General features: G+C 24.6%; 1 protein-coding gene across 1 annotated transcript in view; it reads left to right on the top strand.

The window, feature by feature from the left end:
- Positions 1-25,308, top strand: part of LOC100205878 (RNA polymerase-associated protein RTF1 homolog) — an 82,804-nt gene continuing 57,496 nt past the window's right edge. The window contains exons 1-7 of the mRNA XM_065805157.1: positions 1-107; positions 12,202-12,318; positions 13,613-13,748; positions 18,318-18,924; positions 22,976-23,066; positions 23,165-23,247; positions 24,229-24,316. Of these exons, the coding sequence (XP_065661229.1) occupies positions 36-107; positions 12,202-12,318; positions 13,613-13,748; positions 18,318-18,924; positions 22,976-23,066; positions 23,165-23,247; positions 24,229-24,316 (1,194 nt within the window). The 5' untranslated portion in view covers positions 1-35. The remainder of the gene's footprint in view (positions 108-12,201; positions 12,319-13,612; positions 13,749-18,317; positions 18,925-22,975; positions 23,067-23,164; positions 23,248-24,228; positions 24,317-25,308) is intronic.

Here is a 25,308-nt window from a genome sequence, read left to right as displayed (position 1 = left end):
AAGTAATTTTTCTTTTTAGTTTGTAAAATAAAAAAATGGCTTTTTCACGAAAGCGTGCACTTATTGAGTCAGATGAAAGCAGTAGTGATGGTGATGATTTAGAGCAAGTATGTAAATCTAATTTTTATTCTTATCAGAAGTATGTTACAAGTATGTAAATCTAATTTTGTTATCATCAGACATCTAAATGTTATATTATTACAAATATGGTAGATTACATACTACAAATGGGTGGATGTAGCTCTGTGAATAATAGTCCTTTTTATTGAAATTAGTTTGTTTTTGTAAACTGTTAGGATTTTTTGAAAAGAGTTCCTGCAAAGGGTTCCAAAAAGCATTGTTTCAGAGTAATTGTGTATATGTGGTAATTAAAGGGAGTTAAAAGTATTACTTCAGCTCAAAATAATTGTTGATGTTGCTATATAGATTTTTTATTACTTTACAAAGCATATTTGGCTGTACAATAAGATTAAGACTGTACAACTGTGAGATTAGTAAAGTGATCTTTTGGGTTGGACTGACATTAAACTGAACAGTATTAAAATGAAAAATTAAAAGAAAAAAAGAAAGAAAAAAGCTTTTATTCATTCTTCTAGTTCTTTTTCAAAAAAAAATCTAGATTAAACTATTTTAACAAAGTGCATGTGGAAACGCAATTAGAATAGTAACATGCGCAAATGAAACATGAATAGAAAATTACTAATAGAATATTAAAACTTCAGAATTATGTAAAATTTTGTAAAAGCATCAATTACACTTTTGATTTATTGTTTGTGATATTCCACACATTGTTTATAATAAAAATAAATATTCATAATAGAAACTTTTTAAATTTGTTTTTTGTTTATTGTATAGGTTTTTTACTAAGTATTATTTGTTTTAAATTAAATGACAGTAAAATAGACAGTGCCAAAGAAGATATGACTGAAGAAGTAGCAACATTCAGTTTCAAAAACGAAAAAGAGACCATACACAAAAGTTGTGGTGAAAATCAGTTATTAAAATTACAATAGTTTTGAAAAAGATTTTTAAATTATTTTTTTAACGATAAAAGAAAACAACATAATTTAAATATGAACTAATTTTTAAAAAACTTATTTTAATAATTAAAAATATCAAGAAATACAAAAACCGTTAAATGTTTCTTAATTAAGTTATTATCATCTTAATATAAATATATCAAAACAACAAAGCAAAAAATTAAGTTACTGATTTATTCTCCAATAATCAGTCAACAACAATAGTACAATAGTGTTTTTGTTTGGTGAGTTATTGTTTTACCAAAAATAGTTAGAAACAAATCGCAATAAAATGCAAACAATATTCAAGAAGTTGAGAAGTATAAAAAGCTACTTCGTTGACGTAGTGTCATGTGTGCGCTGTTGTAGATACTAATTCAAAACATTTGTCAATTAAAGAACTTTGTATAACAAATAGAAAACTTTTTATGAGCACAGTTTCATGATCTCTCTTGCAGGTAATATATCGTGCATGCATAATCATGCTCTCTATCAACTTGTTACAATTTTAGAGGTCTGAAATGGCATGCTGGGCAATTTTCTTTATTGCAAGCCTTGCATTAATATAAAGGTTCCTCTATTTATATAAAGATTTATACAAAACACAAGTATAAAGATAATTTAAAAGACACACTCACTAAGCATCATCAGCAGTATTAGAAAGCAATTCTGCTTCCTCTTCATAAATTATTTTAACCATAAAAGTTTGCTTTCAAATAATTTGATGAAATAAAAACTTGCTTTTAGTTTGCAAAATAAAAAATAAAATTATAATTCTCTTAGAATGTAATATGCCCCTTATATATTAATTTATAATATATCTTATAGTATAATAAACCAATAGACTTAAAGGGATCCCAAAGTTTCTAAACAAGTTGTGTTCATATTGAAGAGAATGATAAAAATAAATGTTTAGACAGAATTTTTTTAAGTAAAACAAAATAGTAAAGGTATACCAAGAAAAACAAACTTTGTTGTTTTACTTGAAGCTGGCAGTCTCCATGTTAGCCAGTTCCTTAAATTCTTTATAATTTATTCAAGCGCGTTTAGTTCCAAAGAGTTAAGAGTGAATAAGATATTTCAGATATTTTAAGCTTATCTATTGCTATAAATTATTTTTGTGTTATTTATTGTTATTAAATGATTATTATCCTTATTAAGGTTCTGTTAAAAAAAATATTTTATAATATTTAACGCAACTGCAAATTTCGAGAAATTCGCATTATAAATATGAATAAAATGTTTCAGATATTTTAAGCTCATCTATTGCTATAAATTATTTTTGTTATATTTATTCTGCATTGTTTTAAAGTGTTAAATCTAGAGTGATTTATGTACGCCTTGAGCAATTTTTATGTAAGCCTTAAGCAATTTGAGTTAAGCAACTTTTTATAATTTTTTAACTTTTAAATTAAACTATAAGCGGTAATAATAAAAGAAATAATTAAAAAAAAAGTCACAATAACTTTTGAATGACATTTATGTAAAAATATTTCTTACAAAAGTTTGAATGACAATTTTGTTTAATATAGGCTCTATTTAAATAATGAATTTAAATAATAAATTTTTTCATTAGTAAATATTTACTAATGAAAAAAAATCAAATAAAATTAAAAGTTTAATTTTATTTTGATTTTATTTTATTGATTGATTTTGTAAGCTTGAAGATCATAAAAACATAATTTAATTCTGATAAAAATATATGATTTAATTTAAAACTAATTTAATAACAATTTTATTTATAATTTTATTCTGATTAAAAAAATGTATAATTTAATTTAGGTTTAAAAAATATATAATTTAATTTTAATTTAAAATATATATATATTTAGGTTTATTAAAATTAAAGTTAATGCTTGGGTTTAACTTAACTGTCAAATCTATTTAAAAATATTACTAAATATTGTTCAATTTTTAAAATTTATATGTTCTTAAAAAAAATCAGCTTATTTTTATTGCAATTGTTTTTTCGGTTTTCCTTCCTAAACCTTTTTTTTTACTCAAAATCAAATTTTAAATGAATGGGCACATCAAAAGTTTGCACAAAACAAAAGTAAAATTTTTTTTTATAATGCAAGTTAAATACCAGCGATTATTATGTAATAAATGATATACTCTGTGATATAATTTTAATAATAAATAATAAACCAATAAACTTTAAATAAATAAAGTAAATAAATTAACATAATTTTTTTATTTGTTACTCGCTAATTTTTTTAAAATAAAAATCATTTTTAGTTGCAAAGCTGCAATTAGAAATTTAAGATATAATCATTTTAAAAATTCAAAAGTTTAATATATTTTAATTCGTTTATGCAAATGTCGAGAAAAGAAAGAAATTTAACAGTGGCTTTTGATTTTTTTAAATTTTGACTGCAAGCCGTTGGTAGCAGTATTCGAGTGTGCTTCACAATTTATTTTGTACATAAATTTTCACTTGTTCTTAATTTAATTAATTCTCTACATAATCAAGAAAAAAATAAAAGCCATGTTTTGTTATTATAAAAAGTTATCACTTGACAAAGTTAAAAAAATCTTCATAAAAAAAAAACTTCAAATTTAGTTCTAAAATAATGCAGTGTTAACACAGTAAAATTTAACTTGTAGTTGTGTATAAGCTTTTAGCTGAATAATTACAAATGTCTTTTGAAGAAAAACAATATTTTTGCATTAAATGAGTTTTGTTTTGGACTTAATGTTTTAGTTACTATTTATTTAAACAATGGTTTTAAGCACTTTGCATTTCTTATTGTCCAATGATGCATGTTAAAAACTTATTTAATTAAAAAGTTCATTTGTTTAGCTTTCTATTGATATATACAGTGGTGTACACTGGATTTTTAGATGTTTGAGTTTTAACACTTACAGACATTGTGCAAACTCCAAACTTTTGTATGTTTATGCTTATATCAAAAAAGAATGTTTTCAAAGAAAGAAAATATTTAATATTAAGAAAATATTTTATAAACTCGTTGCTCCTATGTTAAGGGCTGGGTGGGCCCAAAAATTAGGGTTTTTTTGTTCCCAAGCTCCAATCACCCTAATTCTTTGCAACACATTATTTTTTGATATAAGCATAAACATACAAAAGTTTGGAGTTTGCACAATGCCTGTAAGTGTCAAAACTCAAACATCTAAAAATCCAGTGTACACCACTGATATATAGTTTGTTGTGCTTTTAAAGAGATTTACTATTCAAATTTTAGTTAGTTGTCAATGTTATGCCATTCAAGTTTTATTTAAAAAAGCGTGCAGCTGCAGCATAAAGATTTTTGTTAAAATGGCTAGTAGCGAAAGAGTTAACCTTATGAAAGTTTAATTAACAGCATCTATTTGCTAAACTTTTTATCGGGTACAAATATTCTCGAAATTCTTATTTAATCATGCAAGAATATATTTAATGAAGTTTATTCTGTAAAGAATGTGTTGCTTTTATTTTAATTTTATTTTTAAAATTGAACAAATATTGGGCAAGATTGCAAAAAAGTGTAGCATTATCAAGTCAATTTTGAAATTGAATTTGTTTAATGAAAAACTTTTTATTGTCAATTTTTGTAGTTTTTTGATTTGTAATTTTAAGAGACAGGTTTTAATGTAAAGTACTTGCCAAATATGACATAAATTGGGAAATATTAAATATAATATGTTTTTTAATCCGGGCTGCAACGCATTGACAATTTTAATTGTCATCTATCTGGATTTATTGCCATAAAACATAAATGATTGCTTTAATTAATAAAAAGCTGTCTACAAATAGTGAACGACCGGGGTTGATATTTTACTGGGGCCAGGGCTGGGTTTGATAAAATATAGCCAGGACTGGGTTTGTGACTGGGGCTGCATAAACATTTATACATCCTAAAGTATATATTTTTAATTCAAAATTCATATTATATTTTGTATATATATGCATATATAAACATCATTATGATCAACATGATCATGATCATTATCATCATCATCATCATCATCATCATCATCATCATCATCATCATCATCATCATCATCATCATCATCATCATCATCATCATCATCATCATCATCATCATCATCATCATCATCATCATCATCATCATCATCATCATCATCATCATCATCATCATCATCATCAGTGGCAGGGTTGTTTTGATTTAAATCTATTTAAATCATGATTTAAATCAGACGAATAAAAATCATGATTTAAATTGAGTTTTTTGATTTTAATTATTTTTAACGATTATTTATTGATTAATCAAATTAAAGTAAATTGCACTAGCTAAATACAACTACTGCATAAACTAGTATTAGTTATAATAGTCAGTCAATACATTATAGAATATATATTAGTCATATAAATCATTAAATTTTTAAATTAATTGTAAGATTTTTATCCATATAAGTAAATTTTTTTTTTTCATGTTTTAATTTATTTACTAATTACATTAATTTCTGTTTTTGTTATTATTTATATAATAAATATAAATATATTCATTTTATATAATAGTATATTCAAATTTTTTCAAATTACAGTATTCATTTATAATTGGTTGTTATTTTTTAGTTGTAAAATAAAATTAATATAACTAGAAACAAAAATGTCTGGTGCCGGTAGAAAAGAAGATGTAGTTTGGACATGGTTTGAAGAAATACATGCAAAGTTTGGGAAAAAAGGGAATAGCGCTAAATGCAAAAGCTGTGGTGTACAAATGCAAGGTTTGGTTGCTCGAATGAGAAACCACAAAAGTGATGGTAAATGTAGTTTTCTAAAAGATGTTCAAGATGACAAAGACATTATTATTTATCAAGAAACCTTAGAAAATATCAACCAGACAACTGAAGAACCACAAACTAGTCAATGTTTTGTTAAGAAAACTGAATTTAGTTAATCTGCTGTAAATAAAACAAGTTTTTTGTGTTAAAATAAAAAGACAGTGACAAGACCAAGCAGGCAAGACAGTGACAACTAAATTGGATTCATACCTTATTAAAACCACTAAATCTGAAAAAGAAGCTATTGATGAGAAGATAGCAAGAATGATTTATGCTACTAACTCATCTTTCAGAATGGTTGACCATCCAGAGTTTATCAAGATATTCCATTTTTTACGCCCAGGATATAACCCTTAAATTCAATTTGAATCAAATAAATTATAAATTTAATTGATCAAATCTTTGAAAATTTGTAAATAATCAACATTAAAAAAGATTTTTCAATGTTTTAAATTATTTTCATAAAAAACTCATTTCATTAAAAACTACTTGATTAAGAGTTTATTTTTCCAAAATGTAATTAAAATCAAAAAAATCCGATTTAGATCAAAAAAATCGATTTTTATCAACCCTAACCAGCGGTGATTTCGAGTTCGCTAATGTAACCTTTACGCAGTGGATTATAACAGCGTGGTTCAAAGGTTTGAAAGTGGATATTTTTGGCAAAATGCTTTCTAAAAAAAGTACTAGTTTCTAATTCTCAGGCCATGTAATAGAAACATTATTTGAAAAGTTATTCATCTTGATACTTAAGCTAAAGTTTAAAAAAAGTTGCTTTACCGAAATTATCAGTACTCCGGCTAAACAAAAGGTCATGTAAAAAGTCCTTGTTCTACATGATTTTCAATAAGTTTATGACTACATCATCCTATAATTAAAGAAAAATCACCTTTCATATATTTGGGTATTAAATAATTATCACAGTTTTATTTAAAAAAATTTTTAAGGTACAACTGTATTTTTTATTTTTTGTATTAGGTGTTTGAATCTTTAGCAACCGATATGCATTAAAATAACATAATTTTTCAAATTTATTTACTTTTTTGTTGTGAAAATAACCATTAAAGTAGCTATTGTGACGTTACAGAACATGATGGTCATTGCATTACAGAACAATTTAGTGTTAAATTACTAATGAATAGTTCCAAATAGGTTTTAAATGTTTAATTTATTCCTAAAGTAAACATTTATTTATTTTTGAAATGTATTTTTCATTTGTGATTAATAACCACTGCCTTCACCCATACGACTTTTTAAAAGTGTCTTTTTAAAAAGTTGTATAGGGTTGCACAATTTATCCTAATCGCTGAAATAACTAAATAAAGTTTAATAATTAAATACATAAATGTTAATTTTTCTAAAAAATTAACATTTTTATGTCTAAATCTAAAAAATCATAAATAAGTCTTATTCACATCAAAGATCCTGGCTTTATGCATGTATGCTTGCAAATGTATGAAGTTGTTTAAAAAAAGTTGCTCAAACAACTAAAAAGTATCCTATAACTCTAAAAAGCTTTAATTTATGATTTCTGCATTAGTTGTATAATAAATTTACTCGATTTCTAAAAAATAAAAAGGAATTACACTTTGAAACATTGCCTTCGGGTAACAACTTATGACTATTGGTTGTATTTGGCTTTTATGCATTTTCCGGCATAATATAAGTTATTTAGTAATAAAATAATAGAAAGGTATTTAAGACTTTTCCTTTAAAGAACTTACAATCTTTGTGTACCAAAAAAATGAAGCATGCGTTTCTTTTACTTGTGAGTAAATTCAAAAGTTGATTCCTTATAAATTTCAGAAACTAGAATTTTTACAGGATATTTATTATTTATTATAGCCTTATAAAACACAAAATATCAACTTTTTTTGGTTTTTAATGATTAATTTATATATATATATATATATATATATATATATATATATATATATATATATATATATATATATATATATATATATATATACATATATATATATGTATATATATATATTTATATATATATATATATATATTATACATATTCACACACAGATATATATATATATATATATATATATATATATATATATATATATATATATATATACACATATATATATATATTATACATATACACACCCAGATATATATATATATATATATATATATATATATATATATATATATATATATATATATATATATATACAAATTGCCTCCCATAGATTTAAACTTATTCTATATTGTTTCCTACTTTAGGGAGATGAACATCTTCTTGATTCTTCTCATGGGTTTTTGTTTGTGCCTCCTTGGTAATGGTTATGTAACTCTACTGCTATTTTCTAATAAGGGTACAGTTTAGTGGTTCTGAGACTGTTGGTATTAAGGTTTATTAACTCTGTGGTAGCTCTCAAAGAAGCTGATTTCATCGACATTTGTAAAGTCGGAGTATTAAGAGTGCCATATTGTGCATGGAGGGTGTCCCTGTGAGTGCATTGTTAGGGCCACATAAAGTGTCCTTTGCACAACTTTGAGTCGATTACTTAGACTGAAGCAAGTGTATAGTTTATTCTTCAAGTTGACTTAATCTATGATTAAGTCAAGTTTTCTAATAATTTAGAAAATGATATAATAAGATAGAAAATGAATTCAATCTATCTTTATATATAAGATTGAAAATGATTTCAATCTATCTTTGGTTCACAGAGACTCCAATGCTTGGCCAGGGCATATACTTATCTATCAATTCACCTATTTGTGTTAAAATCAGGTCTGAATCTACTGACTTTTTTTTTGATGTGCTTTTTTATAGCATCACCCAATCACTTTTTAACTCTTTATTGTTTTACTTCTTCTAAAGAATTTTCAATGCTATTTCTGATCAAATCAACTTTTTCTCTAATTTTTTGGTTTGGCAACTGGAATTAAAAGAATTTTAATTCCAGTTACTGAATTATATAACTAGTGCTTAACTGAATTTTTTTCTGTAAGCTGAAAAATAGTATCTGTGGTTCTGATTTAAAAAAAAAAATTGGATTTGCTCTGACTCCTAATTATTGCCCTATCTTCTCTTACTGCTATTAGCAAGGTCTTTTAGTCTTTGATTATCATCAGGATGCTACAAATTGACGATCGTGCAAACGTTTGTTTAAAAAAAGACAGAAAAACAAGTGTCACGCTTCTTTACTTATACTTATGCAAATGTTGGGATTCGCCTAAAATTTTTTAAAATGAATGCATTACTTCAGTAATTTTTTCGCCAAAAATATGCGATTAATTTTCAAAAATTATGCGATTAATAGTTTTTTATTTATAAAAAAAGCAAATAATAAAAAACAAATAGTTACCAAAGTTTAAAACATTTTTTCAAAAGAAACTGTGCTTAAACATGATTACTTTCTTTAATAGCGTTACTTTTAAGTGAAATAACTAAGTACGCAACTGTAGAAAGCAATTTTGTTTTAGCATGGTTTTGCATGCATTTACAAAAGCATTTATAATTTTAGTTTAAATGAATGCATTTGCAATTAATAGAAACCATGGTAAAACATTGCTTTCTTCAAAAGAGTACTTTTTTTCAAATTTTCTTATTATCATTAAAACGAAGTAATGTTTGTTTGCTTACTATAAACGCTTTTAAAAGTTTTAAAAAGATTTTTTAAGTTTCGCTGAAATATATATAATTTAATAGAATATATAGAACTATTATATTTATTATAGTTTTCATTTTTCATTGTGCGTTTAACAACACCAATAATATGGTATGTTTATTATTAAATACCTAATACTATAATTATAATAATAGTATTATTACGATTTTATTGTAATATTAAGTGTTTAATAATAACCTAATATAATAAGTTCTTAAATACTTAATATTATTTTATTATTTTTAAAGTTTGCAAAAAGTCAAAACAACTTTTACTTTTATTTTTAGTTCTCTTTTATTTTAATTTCTTCAAGTTTATACATTTTTTTATAAGTGAATAAATTTAACGAACTCAATTGAGAAAATTTCACTATTTTGTGTTTATGGAAAAATGTTTAGTTATAAGGTTATTGCATATTAGTTAATTTTAAATAATTTGCGTGCACTTTGCAAAAGCATGGAAAACTGTTTCAAATTAATAAAAAATTAATAAAATTCAATAAACATCTTTGATATATCTAAAACTTATTAACTAGAATAAAAGTTGTTTGAAAATAAAATTCCCTTATAACTTATTAAAAAATTATTTGAATAAAAAAAATTAAAAATTGAAAGAATTAACAATAAAACTGGCTTATTTGACATATGCCTCTTAAATTAGATGTTCGTCAATAAATAAAGATACGAACATCAACATTTATTAAAAAAAAAATGATTTGTCGCACCCTGATCATACTTGCATTATCTTATCTTGAGTATATTAGCTCTCTGGCGTTCAAGTTTCAATCCTTTCGTTCTAACCATTAAAACAAAAGTTCTATCATGCATTAAATAAAAGCGATGGCATAGTTATTATTGTGCTTGACATATAAAAGGTGTTTATTAAGGCCTGCTGTTTTTCTCATAAGCTTAGTATAGTATATCTGGAAATGTTTTTAAAGTTGTCTTTTGTTGTTTCTTATCTATATGAATGATCTTCCTGATATTCTTACCTCTAAAGTGGCTCTATTTGCTGATGACTCAACTATACACTCTATTTGCTGATGACACAACTATCCACTCTGTTTGCTGATGACACAACTATGCACTATTTGCTGATAACACAACTATACACTCTGTTTGCTGATGAAACAACTATACACTCTATTTGCTGATGACGCAACTATACACTCTAGTCTTAATAAAGAGTTATTTAGATTAAAATATGCAACTGATCATTAGTGTGATCTCTTTTCTTTGACAACATGAGGCTGGCAGGCATAGGTGAATTTTGATACAAACAAAATTCAGTTATTTACTGCTAACAACTATCGTAATATTGATAATATTCCTATTTTGATAAATGGCTTTTACTGAGTCTTTTGCTTTACATATTCTTTCACTACTAACCTCTCATGGAAAACAATAAGTAAATCAAAAGTAAGAGTAAGTTGTACTTGGGCCATATTTACTAAATTATCTTCACTTCTAAAAGCACAAGCTGTATAATTCAAGAAAATATTTAAAGAAAGTTGAACACCACATGTATTTGTAGTGTTATGGTGTCATTTAGTAATACATAAGCAACAAAGGTTGACTATGTCCCGCATTTTGAAAAATAAGGAGGATAATGATCAGATAGATGTGTGGTGTGACTCAAAAAATTACCAAAAGAAGTGATGATCTAATATCTGATAAGGTGTATCAGAGAAGTTTAGTTTAGCATATAGAGTGCAAAGATGCAGATGATTAGATATCAGTAGAGAAATAGTTAAGAAAAAAATGTAGAGATGGAAGCAGGAAAACATGGGGAAAGTGCATTACAGATGACAGCTTTAGCTAAGAAAAAAAGATATTTAGGGTTGTGAAATATTAGAGAAGGGCATATATGAAATGTCTAACCCATACTTGAAAACAAGGACACTAAAATGATGACTATGATGGTGATGATGATGATGATGATAGTTAATGATGATAGTGATAGTTAATGGCGATGATGATGGATAATGATCATAATAATAGTGATGATAATGATGAGATGATGGTGATGATAATGATGAGATGAGTGATGATTCATCACTAATGATGAATCCATATTAGATAGGAAAATAGATTTGAGCTTTAGCTATTTGTCAATAAGATTTGTAGCCAAATAGTATCAATTTATGAATCTATTTTTAAGAATTTATTTTATTTTTTATTATTTTAAAAATTTTGTAATTATTCTTCACTGTAGTTGTTGTTGTTGGTGATTTTGTAATTATTTTTTTTTGTATTAGTTATGATTATATTAGTTTATTGAAGATAATATTTTTGACCATTTTTGACACCCTAGAGCATGACATAATTTATGGACAACCACTAAGAATAATGCTATCAGGTGATTAGAGAGAAATAGTGTTTGTTTATAAAATAAAATAAAACACAATTATTTTATTAATTATTGATGAGCATAAGCGAAAAATATTTATTTATTAAAATATATTTATTAATTATTGACCAAAGCGAAAACTTTTATTTAGTTTTAATCAAATTCTTATTTTACGACATAATCACCATTAGATTCAAAATAAAATCTCTATTATTAAAAATCCTTAAAACTATTTCATTTAAAATAAGTTTTAGATTAGTATATTGGGATTTTTTCAAGGTTTTAAACTTTAAAAACCATAAAGATTCCATGAAACATAAATATTATTTAAATTTTTTTATAAAGGAAGTTCTCTATATATCTTTTTTTACATTACGATATTTCTTAATACTTTTCTTTCATATAGCTGTGGCAGATTTGCATAAACAAAGAATATTTTTTTTTAGCAATTATTAAATCTTTCAAAGAAGAGTAAGCAAAGTGTTTCAACAGTTTCTGTTCCTCCTAAAGCAAATGAAAGTGATAAAGATGGGTCTGACTCCTCCACTGATGAAGATGATGAAGTAAGATTTAAATTTATTTATTTTAATAGTACTAAATATTTTTATAGGAAATTTATTAATATTGTGAACAGTTTATTTGCCATATTTTTCAATTAAGCGTTTTTTGAAAAAAATTTTCATGCTAAATTCAAACTAATAATGTTAAAGTTCAAAATATAAAATATATATTTATTGTTAATGGGGCCCTAGGGTGAATCTGTATAAGTGTTTGAAAATAATTTTGCTCAATTTTTGAAAAAAATAATGATTTTCAAAACTAATTATTTCCGGAAATTGCCTTCTTATTTTATATATACTTAAACAAAATAGGTCAGAGTTGCAATTTTTTTCAATGATGTACTTTCAAATAACCTGGAAACGTGGGCCAAATTTAAATTAGCGTGAAGTTTGTTTATTCATAGTCTAGTTCAAATAGCCTGGTAACGTGGCCACGCTTAGATTGGCTTCAAGTTTGTTTATTCGTAGCCTAGTTCAAATAGCCTGGTAACGTGGCCATGCTAAGATTGGCTTCAAGTTTTTCAAGTTTGTTCAAATAGCTAATATTTCAGCTGTTAAATATTTGCAACTAAAAAAAAAGCTAATTAAAATATTTTTAACAAAAATGGTATTTTTCTTAATAACATGAAGGAAATATTCATTTTTCTTCAAGAATTTCATTCATTCAATTCCATCTTTACAGATATTGACAAAAAGTTAGACTTCCTTTTTTAACTATGTTTGGATCATGTCTTGTTACTCTAAGGTCCCATATGACACTTGTTATGTGTGTGCACATAAATACTTGTTATATCAAAAATACATGATCCAGCTTTGCCTGTACAGCGCACATTTTTTATTGGAATTTAAAGTTAAAATCCAAATTTTTAATAATAATAATGTTTTATTGTGAGATTTTATTTCATAATTTTAAGATCAATTTATAAATATTTTTTATTGGATAACAATTCTTGAGTTTTATGATAAAAACAGATTTTACAGTTTTTAAAAAAGTAAAATTTTAAAGATAAGAAGCATTTCCAGATATTACACTCTCAATGACTGAATTTACACCTGTCAGTACTAATTTTTTTTGTTTTAAATTTTTATATGTTCAAAAGGTTATTTAGATAAATCAATATATGATTATGCTTAAATTAAGGAAAAAAGTTAATGAAATTATTTTGTTTTATAAGAAATTTTTTTTATTGATTTTGATCACTATTCTAAATTATTATAGTGTTTGTACAAATGCAAAGATACAATTTAAATAAATCTAGTTTTATATTTAGTTTTAAATTATTTTTCTTTATTTTAGTGGACCTTACATTCAGAGGAAAAAAACTCCAAAAAGAAAAGATTTGACAAAAAAGTAACAGAGAAAAAGAAAGTGCTGTCAGATCATGAAGAAGAGGAGGGAGAAATTGCTGAAGAAGAACCTGAAGATGGAGAAGGTTTAAAAATATTGTATTTGTTATATTAAAATTGTCCATCATCGTTCTTTTTTTCAATGTTAATTAACTTTCCAAGGTTGAGGGGGTCAATGCAGTCGAGGAGGCTTCTTTTATTGCGGTTACAACTCTCTCTCAACTCTTTAACTTTGAAACACGAACCTTAGCAAACAAGGCCGCTGTGCCAAGAAACAAGTTAAGTGTGGTTCTGCCACTCAGAACTTTTGTGTACTAAATAAAGTTAAAAATTTTTTTTTTTAATAAGCAAATTTCAAAATTTTTAATGTGCATTCATCTGACCTTTTAGACCTTCTAACTTTTTATGGATTCAATAATGTTTGTTAGAGTAGCTGCAGTAATTGCTACTATTCTAATGTTGAGATTCAAAATCATTTCTTACCTTATAACAGATCTATTTACTATGCGAATGAGTTTAAAAACTAGATGCAAGCATTTTGTATTTCCATATTTTCTGTAAACCATCCAAGTTTTTGCTAAATTATCTAGTCAAAATTTTTAATAAAGTTTGTGATAAGCATGAGTTATAAATGCTATGTTATATTTTGATGTGGAAATTATGATAAAAGTTCCATAGGACAAATTTGTCTCTCTTGAACACCAGAAAAAAGGAAAAAGTGGTTAGCAGTCATACCAATATATATATATATATATATATATATATATATATATATATATATATATATATATATATATATATATATATATATATATATATATATATATATATATATATATATATATATATATATATATATATATATATATATATATATATAGTATACTTTTATATATATATATAATATACTAGATAAGACTGTTGTTTGTAAAAGGCACTGGCCTGAACTAAAAATGTTCAGGCCAGTACCTTTATAAAAAATTAGAAACGTTCAACCTGATCAGTTGTCTACTTCTAATTTAAACAATTAATACAATTGTTTAATGATCTGAAAGCAAACATAGGAGACTACAACTTTCATGGAGTTGATATATTATTTAACAGTAGGTTTTACTTATTAACTTAAAAAAAAGTTATTGAACAAAAACTTTTTTGAATAGGCAATTGCTATTTCATTACAGAAAACTCTAGAACATTTGGTGATTAATATGTGGTTTGCAATTACCATTTTTAAATTAGTAACTATTTTTAATTTGTTTAGTTTTTAATGGCAGTTTTTAGTTTCAATACTTTCAATAATTATTGTATTATATAAACTTGTGTGCTAAAGTTTAAAAAAAAATAAAATGGAGGGAGGGGAGGGGGCGGGGTAAGAAAGGAACTTTTTATTTAGTGAAGAGAGTTTTACTTAATGAAAAGAAAAGATTTCTTGTTGTGTAATTGGAGCAAGAATACTACAGCAATAAACATTTATTGCTAAAAAGTATTCTGTTGAAACAATGATACATGCATTTTGAGTACTTTGCAATTTCACGTGCTACATATAATTTTCCATACATAACTCATGACATGATGGAAGAGAAGATTTGAAACTTCCTAAAATTAAAACATTAACAAGACTATCATCAAAAGTGATATATGTTCATGAAGGTATCTAGTAAAGTTGTTCTCAAACTAATCAGGCTTTAGATATTTAAGTTTTATTTTTCTATAAAACAAAGTTTATGTTAAAACTATGTTGCAGTACTAGTAGTAAATGACTGAGGCCCTGGCCCCAGCTGAATATGGAGCTTTTTACAATGGTAAATCAATTTAGCAACGATTAGCTGGGGTAATTGCTGGGGCTAGGATATGGTTTTTGTTTATTTTGTTGAAGTTAAGGAAAGTAAAAAAGCCACACAAATTATATCTATTATATATTTCAAAATATATCTAAATTTTTTACGTATAACATAATACAATTCATTTAAATTTGTGACAATAAATAAAGCATTTAAAAATAGTTTATCTTTTTTCCACTGAATCTTTAGGTTCATGATCCCAGATGTCATAATATTTAAATTAGGTGGAATGAAGTCTTCAGGAGCTCCACATAGAGATGTTGAATAAAAAAGAATTCTTATATTTTGTTTTAAAAAAACAAGTCTTTAACAATTTTTGTAATAAATCTAATGCGCTCTTTTTGAATTAATTTTGAAAGTTACAACTTACTTATTATTGAGCTTGAGAATGAGCATAAATATACTTTTGCTGATTTTACTTGCTTTTCATCAAATTCCAATAATTGATCTTCAACAATACATATTCATTATTTTTTTAAAATACCTCTGAACCTGAAATTGTAGCAGGTTTGGTTGCATTTAGATAAAATCCATCACTTTCTTCATTACCTGACTCATCATCTACTAAAACTGTGGCGCATTTATTTCTCTGATAATGATTTGTGACAATTATTTCTCTAATAATGATTTGTATACTTTAAATTTTTTAAATTTAAAGTTAAATATAAAATAATCCATAAATACATAACTTTATCAAACATTTTGAAATGTAATAAGTTTATGTAATTTGTATTATACTTGTTAATCATTTTTATAATTTTTTAATTTTTGTAATTGGTTTACAAATTTGTTTTCTAAACTTAAATTTGAACAGCATTTGTTTAACATTTATTTATGTTGTTTTTACATTTATTTATGTTTTACATTTACTTATGATGTTTTTAATTAATTAGCATAGTTTAGCATAAATTTTATCGACTTTACCTGTTCAGTAATTGGTTTTGTAGATTTTACTTGAATATCAGTTTTACCATGACATAGCTGATTAGTGATAAGGTACAACACCCTTTCATTTGCTCATTCAGCATAAAATTTGTTTTGAAAACCTGTAGTTTTGTATCTAGGATCAAGAAATGCAGATCCTCTCCACGCTTACTATTCTTTAATATTTGGATAACTTAGGCAATTTTTTTAAACTTGTTTAAACTTTGCTAAAATCATAGTACTTGCTTTGTCTCTAATATCGATGTGAATATTATTTAAATTCCAATTTTTATTTTATTCAAAGCTTTTAAAATATTTCACTCAGTATGAGATGTTTTAAATGAAATTCATCTCAGTACTGCCATTTTTCAAATTCTCTATAATCCGACAAGCAGTAGATGACATAAAGAGTTATAAATAGGTGAAGTATTTCTAGTAAATGCAGATAATGTGGCATTTTATTTCTAGTAAATGCAGATAATGTGGCATTTTATTTCTAGTAAATGCAGATAATGTGGCATTTTATTTCTAGTAAATGCAGATAATGTGGCATTTTATTTCTAGTAAATGCAGATAATGTGTTAGTAATAGTTCTACTGCATATTGGACTCTTGTTGATGTTTGGAAACAGATTTGTGCGGATATTTTTTTCTGACGGTATTTAAAATTATTTTAAAAGATGGTTTATAAATTTTAAGAACTGGTCACTTGCAACTGTTTTATATGGTTTTAAAGCATGACTTAAATTCAATCATCAATAAGGTCAGGATTATCGTAATTCAATTTTGTATGCACTTCTAAGTAGTTTCTAAGAGTTTACTGTTTGGTCCAAACTTATTTATTTAAAACAAACTTTTTCTTCTCATTCTTTTTCCCTCAATCTTTCAAATTTTTGATTCAATTGAAGAAGAGTGCTCGTTTTTTGTGTTTTGACTATAAAGTAACACCTGTTTTAACTTCAATACTGTATATGCTACATTCAGCAACTTCTAGAAGCCCATGTTGCAAACATACATGTTTTTGCAAAAAATATAGTTAATACTCTTTTTCAAAATTTTGATATTTTTTCTATGAAAGGCAATAAAAATAGTAATAATAAAACAGCAATTAATATTATTGTTTAAGAGTATTTATATTTTGAGTAAAATAATTCCAGACTACTGAAACTCTCATTTTGCCATTATCTACAACAATATTTAATAATCATTACAAATAATAAGTTTTATCATAACATAATATATTTTGTTAATTAAAAAAAAAAAATTTCATTATTATAAGTTTCAAAGTAAATTATTATTTTCCTTTTTTGTTATAACTAATTCTAATACTATTAAATATTACTATTAAATAATAATGATAACAATAACAATAAAAATAACACTGATAATAATGGTATTATTATTGATAGTGATAAAGTAATATTACTTTAATAATATTATTATTAATATCAGTGTTATTTTTAGTTATTATTATTATCAGTATTATAATTATCAGCGTTATTTTTATTGTTATTGTAATCAGTACTATTTGTATTTCTGTTTTAACAACAATAAAAGAAATGATAATTATTAATAAAAATGATAATTATTATAATTGTTAATAAAAAGATGATAATTATTAATAAAAATTATTATAATTATTATAATTATTAATAAAAAGATGATAATTATTAATAAAAAGAGGAATTTGTAGATTATGCAAATTACAAAATGAAAATATATAAATATAAATAATAATTGGTAATAAAAAAGATAAAATAAGACTAATAAAAAAGTGCTCAAAATAATTTTTTAAAATAAATGCAGTAATTAAAAAGTAAAATAAAACAAAATAAAAATATTTTTAGTTTTAATAATTTTAGTTTAAACTGCATATTTACTTTTAATTTAGTATCTACTAGTTCATCTGATGATGATGGTTCTGATGAAGATCTACCAGCATTTGATGACGGACTAGATGAAAATTTGATTGGTAATGAAGAAGATAGAATAATGTTAGAACAAATGACAGAAAAAGAAAGGGAACAGGAACTTTTTAATAGAATGGAAAAACGTGAAGCAATGAAAACTAGACTTGAAATAGAACATAAATTACATACAGAGCGCAAAAGGAAAAATAAAAAAGAAAAGGGTAAGGAAATTTCCTCATCATTAAATGACAAACCAAATTACTACAGTATAGCTTCAAGAAAAGGTAATCGAAAAAGAAACTTGATAGAGGATAAAAAACTAAAAGCTATGGATGAGCTCAAACAGAAAAGAATTGAAAAAAAAGAAAAACTTGAAAACCAAAGTAAGAGGGAACCATTAAATACAAAAGATGTTTATTCTGATGAAGATGATGAAGCCGAAGAAACAGAAAAAGTTGAAACTGCAGCTAGTGACAAAAGCTCTGTTGAACTTGATTCTGACGATGAAGAAGAAAAAGAGGAAGACAAACCAATCAGTTCCAGAGAACAACTGGAGATAATTAGGCTGTCACGTTTTAAACTTGAGAAGTAAGTTTTGAATTAGTTTTTGTTTTTATTGTTTCATGTTTCATTAATTCATGTTTAAATATGCTATTATAAATTTTATAATTATTATAATTATGCAAACAAATGATCAAAGATCTTCACCAAGTTCTGATTTCACCAAGTTCTAATTAAACTTTTGTGTGTATTATCTTATATATGAATATAGTAAAATGTATAGTAAAATGTAATAATTATAAATATAAAATATATTTATTATATTAGTTAGTTAAAAGTATTTTAAGAATAATATTATGTTTACAGATAATACAGGGCTTCAAAAATTATCTAATTTTTTTTTAAAGTTGTTAAAAGTTTTATTGCAAAAGAACTTTCTATGAATTTTCAAATTTGAAACAAGAGTTTTTATTTAACATTTGTTTGTATTTTTTTTTGTTAAGTTAAAAGTTTGTACTTATAAGATTTAGTGTTTACTAAAGTCGCATATATAACTAGCTAACTGGACCCAAAAATACAGGTCTTTGTAAGTCTATTCTACACCGACCTTTTCTCTACTTTTTCCTTATATATGTATGTATATATATATATCTTATACTGCTGATTTAGGTGAGCAGTGTGACGTCATACTGAAATAGCCTGCTGCCGGGGGCTTCAGTACATACATCGACTGACAAATAGCCTGGCTCACTCATATATATATATATATATATATATATATATATATATATATATATATATATATATATATATATATATATATATATATATATATATATATATATTTATATATATATATATATAAATATATATATATATATATATATAAATATATATTTTGTACATTTTTTGTTATATATATAAAAATGTACAAAATGTATATATATATATATATATAAATATACATTTTGTACATTTTTTGTTATGGTAGTAAACAGAAAAATGATCAAAATTTTTCTACATTCTATTTCAGTTGAGGCAATGCATTATAAGCTAGGAGAATAAAAAATTAAATATCAAATAGAGTTTGGCATTGCTCCATGTTACAAATATGTAAAAATCTGATATTATAAAAGCATCATTTTTTTTTTTAATGTTATGTTTACATTTTTATTTTTATATATTTTCATATGTATTTTTACATATGTTATGTTTACATATGTATTTTTATTTATCTTATGTTTACATTTTTAATTTTATTTATCTTATGTTTGCATTTATATTTTTATTTATGTTATGTTTACATTTATATTATGCAAGTTTAGTTAAACTATTTGGTTTGTCATGTCGCTTAAAATTGTACTCTAATGTAATGTAAAAACAAATTTGAAAAATGATAATACTCTGTTTCCATCTAAGTGAGAATTTTTTAACTTGGAGTCTTAGTCTGATAAAGTTAGTTATTAATTATCTCTCATCAAAATAAAGTTTTACATCAGAGCACTTTGATATTAACTTGGAGATATATAGTTGTTCTATCACTCAACAGCATGCTTTATACTGGTTTTATCCACTTAACAATTAAAAAAAGTATCAAAACATAAGCATATAAACCACTATTGGAATCCTTTGGAAACATTATGTGATGGTATGTGAAATTCCTTCATCCTCTTGCACTTAATCTGTTCTATCTGTTGTCATGGAATCAATACACCACAAATAAGATTTTCTGTAAAGCACCATAGAATACATTAAATTGATAATTAGGTAAAATTTATAAAAGTTATTCTCTTTTTTGAAAAGTTAAAAGTTACTTAATTTATCTAAGTTTTCTAAGAATTAGCTGACTATTAAGTCAGCTGAATGTAAATTTTAACATTTGAAATTTTTTTAGTAAAAAATAATCAAGTGGATGGAGTACTTTTAACTAAACTAACTTACTAACTTAAATAAAAGTCTTATGCAAGTTGAGAAAGGATAAGCTACCTATTAAAGTTAGAAAATAAAGTTAACTCAGCATACTGGAGAAAGTAAATAAGTAAAAGTAAACCGCATTGCTTGCAAAATTTTCACAAAAAAAAAAATTAATATAGAAAAGATATTAAGGTAATTATTTTGCATTAATTTAAAGTTAAATATTTTATTTTTTGTTGAAATCTTTTCATGTTTCTATTATTATCTTTTTATTTGATAAAACTTAAAAAAATATAATTACATTTATTTAAAGAAAATATTTTCTTTATACTAAATTATTTACTAAATATAGTAATTTACCAAGTATATTACTTTACTATTGATTATTTTACTATAAAATCTATTATTTATACTAAATATATATAATTCTAGTGAGAGATATGCATTGAGGTTTTCAAAACCATATTGATGTATGTAATTAAAACAACCACCACTCAAAGTTAAATGTGATAGAGACTGGTAGCTTCAGGATCTATGGGTTGATATGTTAGAACTGTATGCCAAACTTGACAAGCTATGATCGATATAAAAAAAAAAGTATACCAAACTTTGCCAACTATGGTCAATGTGAAAGAAATGTATGCGAACTTCAGAAGCTGATATTTCTATGATAGAACTGTATGCTGAACCTTAGAAGCTATTATAGAACTGTATGCCAAACTTCACAAAAGTTTTCACTAACAATTTTTTTGAAATAATGTTCTTTAATAATAATTTTTTTTTAATAGTTTTTTAATAATTTTTTTGTTTGTTTGGTTTTTGATCAAATTTTAATTTTGGTTTTGATTCTAAGTAATTTAAAATCTTATTTTTTTAAATCTTTTTCTTTAATTAAAAGTTTTATTAGTTTATTGATTGAAAATGTCTGACTGTTTCACATACGTTAAAATTTCATAGATTTTTATATTATTATTTTAAAGTTTCCCTTAAAACCTAATATGATGAAATGATTTATATCAATATATATATACAATATTATTTAAACATAATTCAAAGGAGCATGCCAAAGCATACAGTTTTTTGAAAAACTAGCATGCAAAAGCATGTTACCAACCAACATGAAAACGTTGGTTGGTAACCAAAGTAAATATTTAGAATAAAAGTATTTTAAGTTCTTTTATTTCTTGTTTACATTTAAAAAAAAATTTCTTGATAAAGTCTTGTCTAATAGATCTATCATGTTATATTATTTTTTGTTCGAATATTATAAATATGTGACTCAGTGTGTATGTGTGTCATAGTCATCAGAATAAATTTTTATATCAGAACACTTTTATATTAATTTGGAATGATATATTTGTTCTGTCACTCTACAACATAATTTATACTTGTTTTATCTGCTTTACACTTGATATGAAAAAAGTATCAAAATTTTCCAAATTTTATAAATTTGTGTGACACATTATATAGTTAGTGTGTGTGACATTGTCATCATAATAAAGTTTGACAAAATAAAAGCATGTGTGTGACATTAATTTTAGGATCTTACTTTGTTGACTCCATTTTATCTTCCAAAAGTCATTTCTTTTTTCTTTGAAAGTATGTAAACAAACTATGTAATTCAAATATAAAGTAATTAGATATAACCCTTGAAATTTTTGTCTTGTGTTGCCTTAAAAAGTAAGTAGGGGAAAACTATATATTATATATAAATATAAAAATAAAATATAAAAGTATTCAATTTAGTTTTGGCTAAAATATATAAGTAACTTAAATTATTATAAATAAAATATAACATCTACTAACTGATATTTATGGATAGACTAATATAGCTGCATATGTTGAAATTTAGATAAAGGGTGCAACATAAATTTTGTAACAATATTAAACTTAACTAAACAGATTTCTCACTGCTTATAATTGGTTGGCTGAAATGTTATACATATAATGCAAACCTAAACATTTAAATGTTATACATAAAATGCACACCCAAACTATGAAATGTTATAGATATAATGCAAACCTAAACTATGAAATGTTATACATATAATGCAATATTATATAATAATAATGCAACAATATATAATAATGTTACACATATATTGCAAGCCTATTAGATTAAGATGTATGGACAAGCTTAACAAATTTTTTTTATTCTCAAGAATAATAATTATAAGTACCATATATGATTTAGAGCTTAACAAATTTTTTTTTAATCATTTAGATGGGTCCACCTACCTTTTTTTCCACGTGTAGTAACAGGATGCTTTGTGCGTATGGGTATTGGAAACCATGATGGAAAACCTGTCTATAGAGTAAAATATTATTTTTGTTGTATAAAAAATTAAAGTAAACAATCGTTTACCCAAAACTTTTAGTTTACTTCAATATTTTTAAAAGTTGTTTTGTCTAGGTTGGTGAGATCATTGGGGTAACAGAAACTCCCAAAGTATACAACCTTGGAAGCACAAGAACCAATAAAGGTTTAAAAATTCGGTAATAAAAATGTTTCATAAAAGAGAGTAAATATTTTTCATGATCTTTTTTATTTTGTTTTTAAAATGAAATTTAAAAATGTTTTATAATGTGAAGTCTCAATAGTTTAACTAAAATCAAAAGTGCAAAATTTTTATCTGAAATTAGTAGTGAACTGATACAATTATATTTTATATAATTTAACTGATGTATTAAAAAGTGCTTTCAAATAACTTTTTACTTCTTATTTACAAAGACTGCATTCTACCACCACAACCCTGAATACACTAACTAGACTGCCTTTTGAATTTTTAGAGGTAGATTTGAGTCTGATGGAAATAATGACTTAAGTAATGGAACAAATACTATTTTACTCAGAAAAATCAAGACTTCTGTGCCAATTTTATTAGCTTAGAAGGCATACAACATTAATTGGTGTGTGCCTTCTAAGATGATTAACATTGTTATTTCAACATTTAATTTGTTTCTTTGTGGAGTGGTTTTGTTCTTCAATGTTTGTGATCAGATATTTTTAGTTAGCATTACATCTTAAGGAAGTTAATACTGGTAACTAAAAGCATTAAAGAAAATATTGATCTCATTATTATGGAGCAATTATTATTATTAAACAATCTATTTTTTATTATTAAGTTTGTTATTTTTGTATAACGATCTTTAAAAATTGTATAAATAGCAGGGATGGAATATATTCTTTATATTAGTAGGCTTTTAATTAAGAGTTTATTTAACAAGGGTTTCAGATAATCTTTACAATGGGTCTGTAGTCTTTGGTTTAACATAAGATTGGTTTTGCTTTTGGTGAACCACCACAACACAAAAGTTTTAAATCAAATCACAAAAACTGCAACAAAAGTTAAACTGTAACATTAACAAAATCAAATATTATCAGTCCTTTTTTCTGTTTTTGCTTTTGTTTTGTTATTTATTCAAATAATTAGTTATTTTTTTTATTAATAATTCTTGTTAACACATTATCTTTAGTCATGGCATGCAAGAAAAAGTCTTTCGAATGGAATATGTCTCAAATTCGCAGTTTACAGAGTCAGAGTTTTTAAAATGGAAAGAAGAGGTAATTTGATAAAACTTTGAATTTTTTTGATTACACATTTGATTATAAAAAAAGAAAAATCTTTCTATACTTTTTATGATAAATCTTAAATTTAAATATAAATATTTTAAAATTAATTTTATTAAACTTATGAATAATAGGGTGACACAAAATAATAAACAAAATAGGGTTAATATTTTTAGAAAATTAATATCCACAGTTGCTTATTCTATTTTATTTAAATACCTTATGTATTTTTTAAAACATTGGCCTAACCCCTTTATGTTATTTCGATGTTTTAAATATTTATATGTAAATTTGTGTTAATTTTAGAAAAAAACAACAAAGTTATTAGTATTTTTCACATCTTAAAATAATTAAAATAATTAAAATAATTAAAATAATTAAAATAATTCTCCAACTTTTGATTTCAGGTTTATCAGATAGCAACATGTCTTTTATTATTACTTTCTTTGTTTCCTGACTAGCAAAAGAATGTTCTGTTTTGATTCTCATTGTGAGAACAAAGCTTTTAATCAAACTAACATTTCTTTCCACACAGCCATTGGTCACACTACTAACTCACTGAATAAAACGCTTGTATTAATCTAGAGCTCAAAAATCAATTGATGAATTCCATTCTCAAACAGATTTGGTGTGTAGTATAGTCTGTCTTGTATCCTATTTAATTTTTCTTCTATCAAAACGTACAGCAAATATCTTACTAGCCAATATATATAATCATTCTGTATAATGATAACTTCCACTGATGAAAATCTGCAATAACTCCTTCTGACTGATTCTCTGCTTGAGTTTAGCTGTTTAAAATCTTAAAAGGGTTTGATTTCAAATGCTGAGAATGACTCTTATACTTGTGTAAGTTATTACTGCAATCAAATTCTCCTTAGTTATCTCTTTTTCTATTCTAAACCATGGTTGTCCAAACTGATGCTTACTGTTTGAGCTGTATTTTAACATTTTTCATTGGTGCTAAGACTTACTCACTAGCTTTG

This window comes from Hydra vulgaris, chromosome 09, assembly GCF_038396675.1.
Source record: "Hydra vulgaris chromosome 09, alternate assembly HydraT2T_AEP".
Taxonomy (NCBI): domain Eukaryota; kingdom Metazoa; phylum Cnidaria; class Hydrozoa; order Anthoathecata; family Hydridae; genus Hydra; species Hydra vulgaris.
Note: the sequence above shows the minus strand (reverse complement) of the source record. Positions and strands in the feature narration are given on the sequence as shown.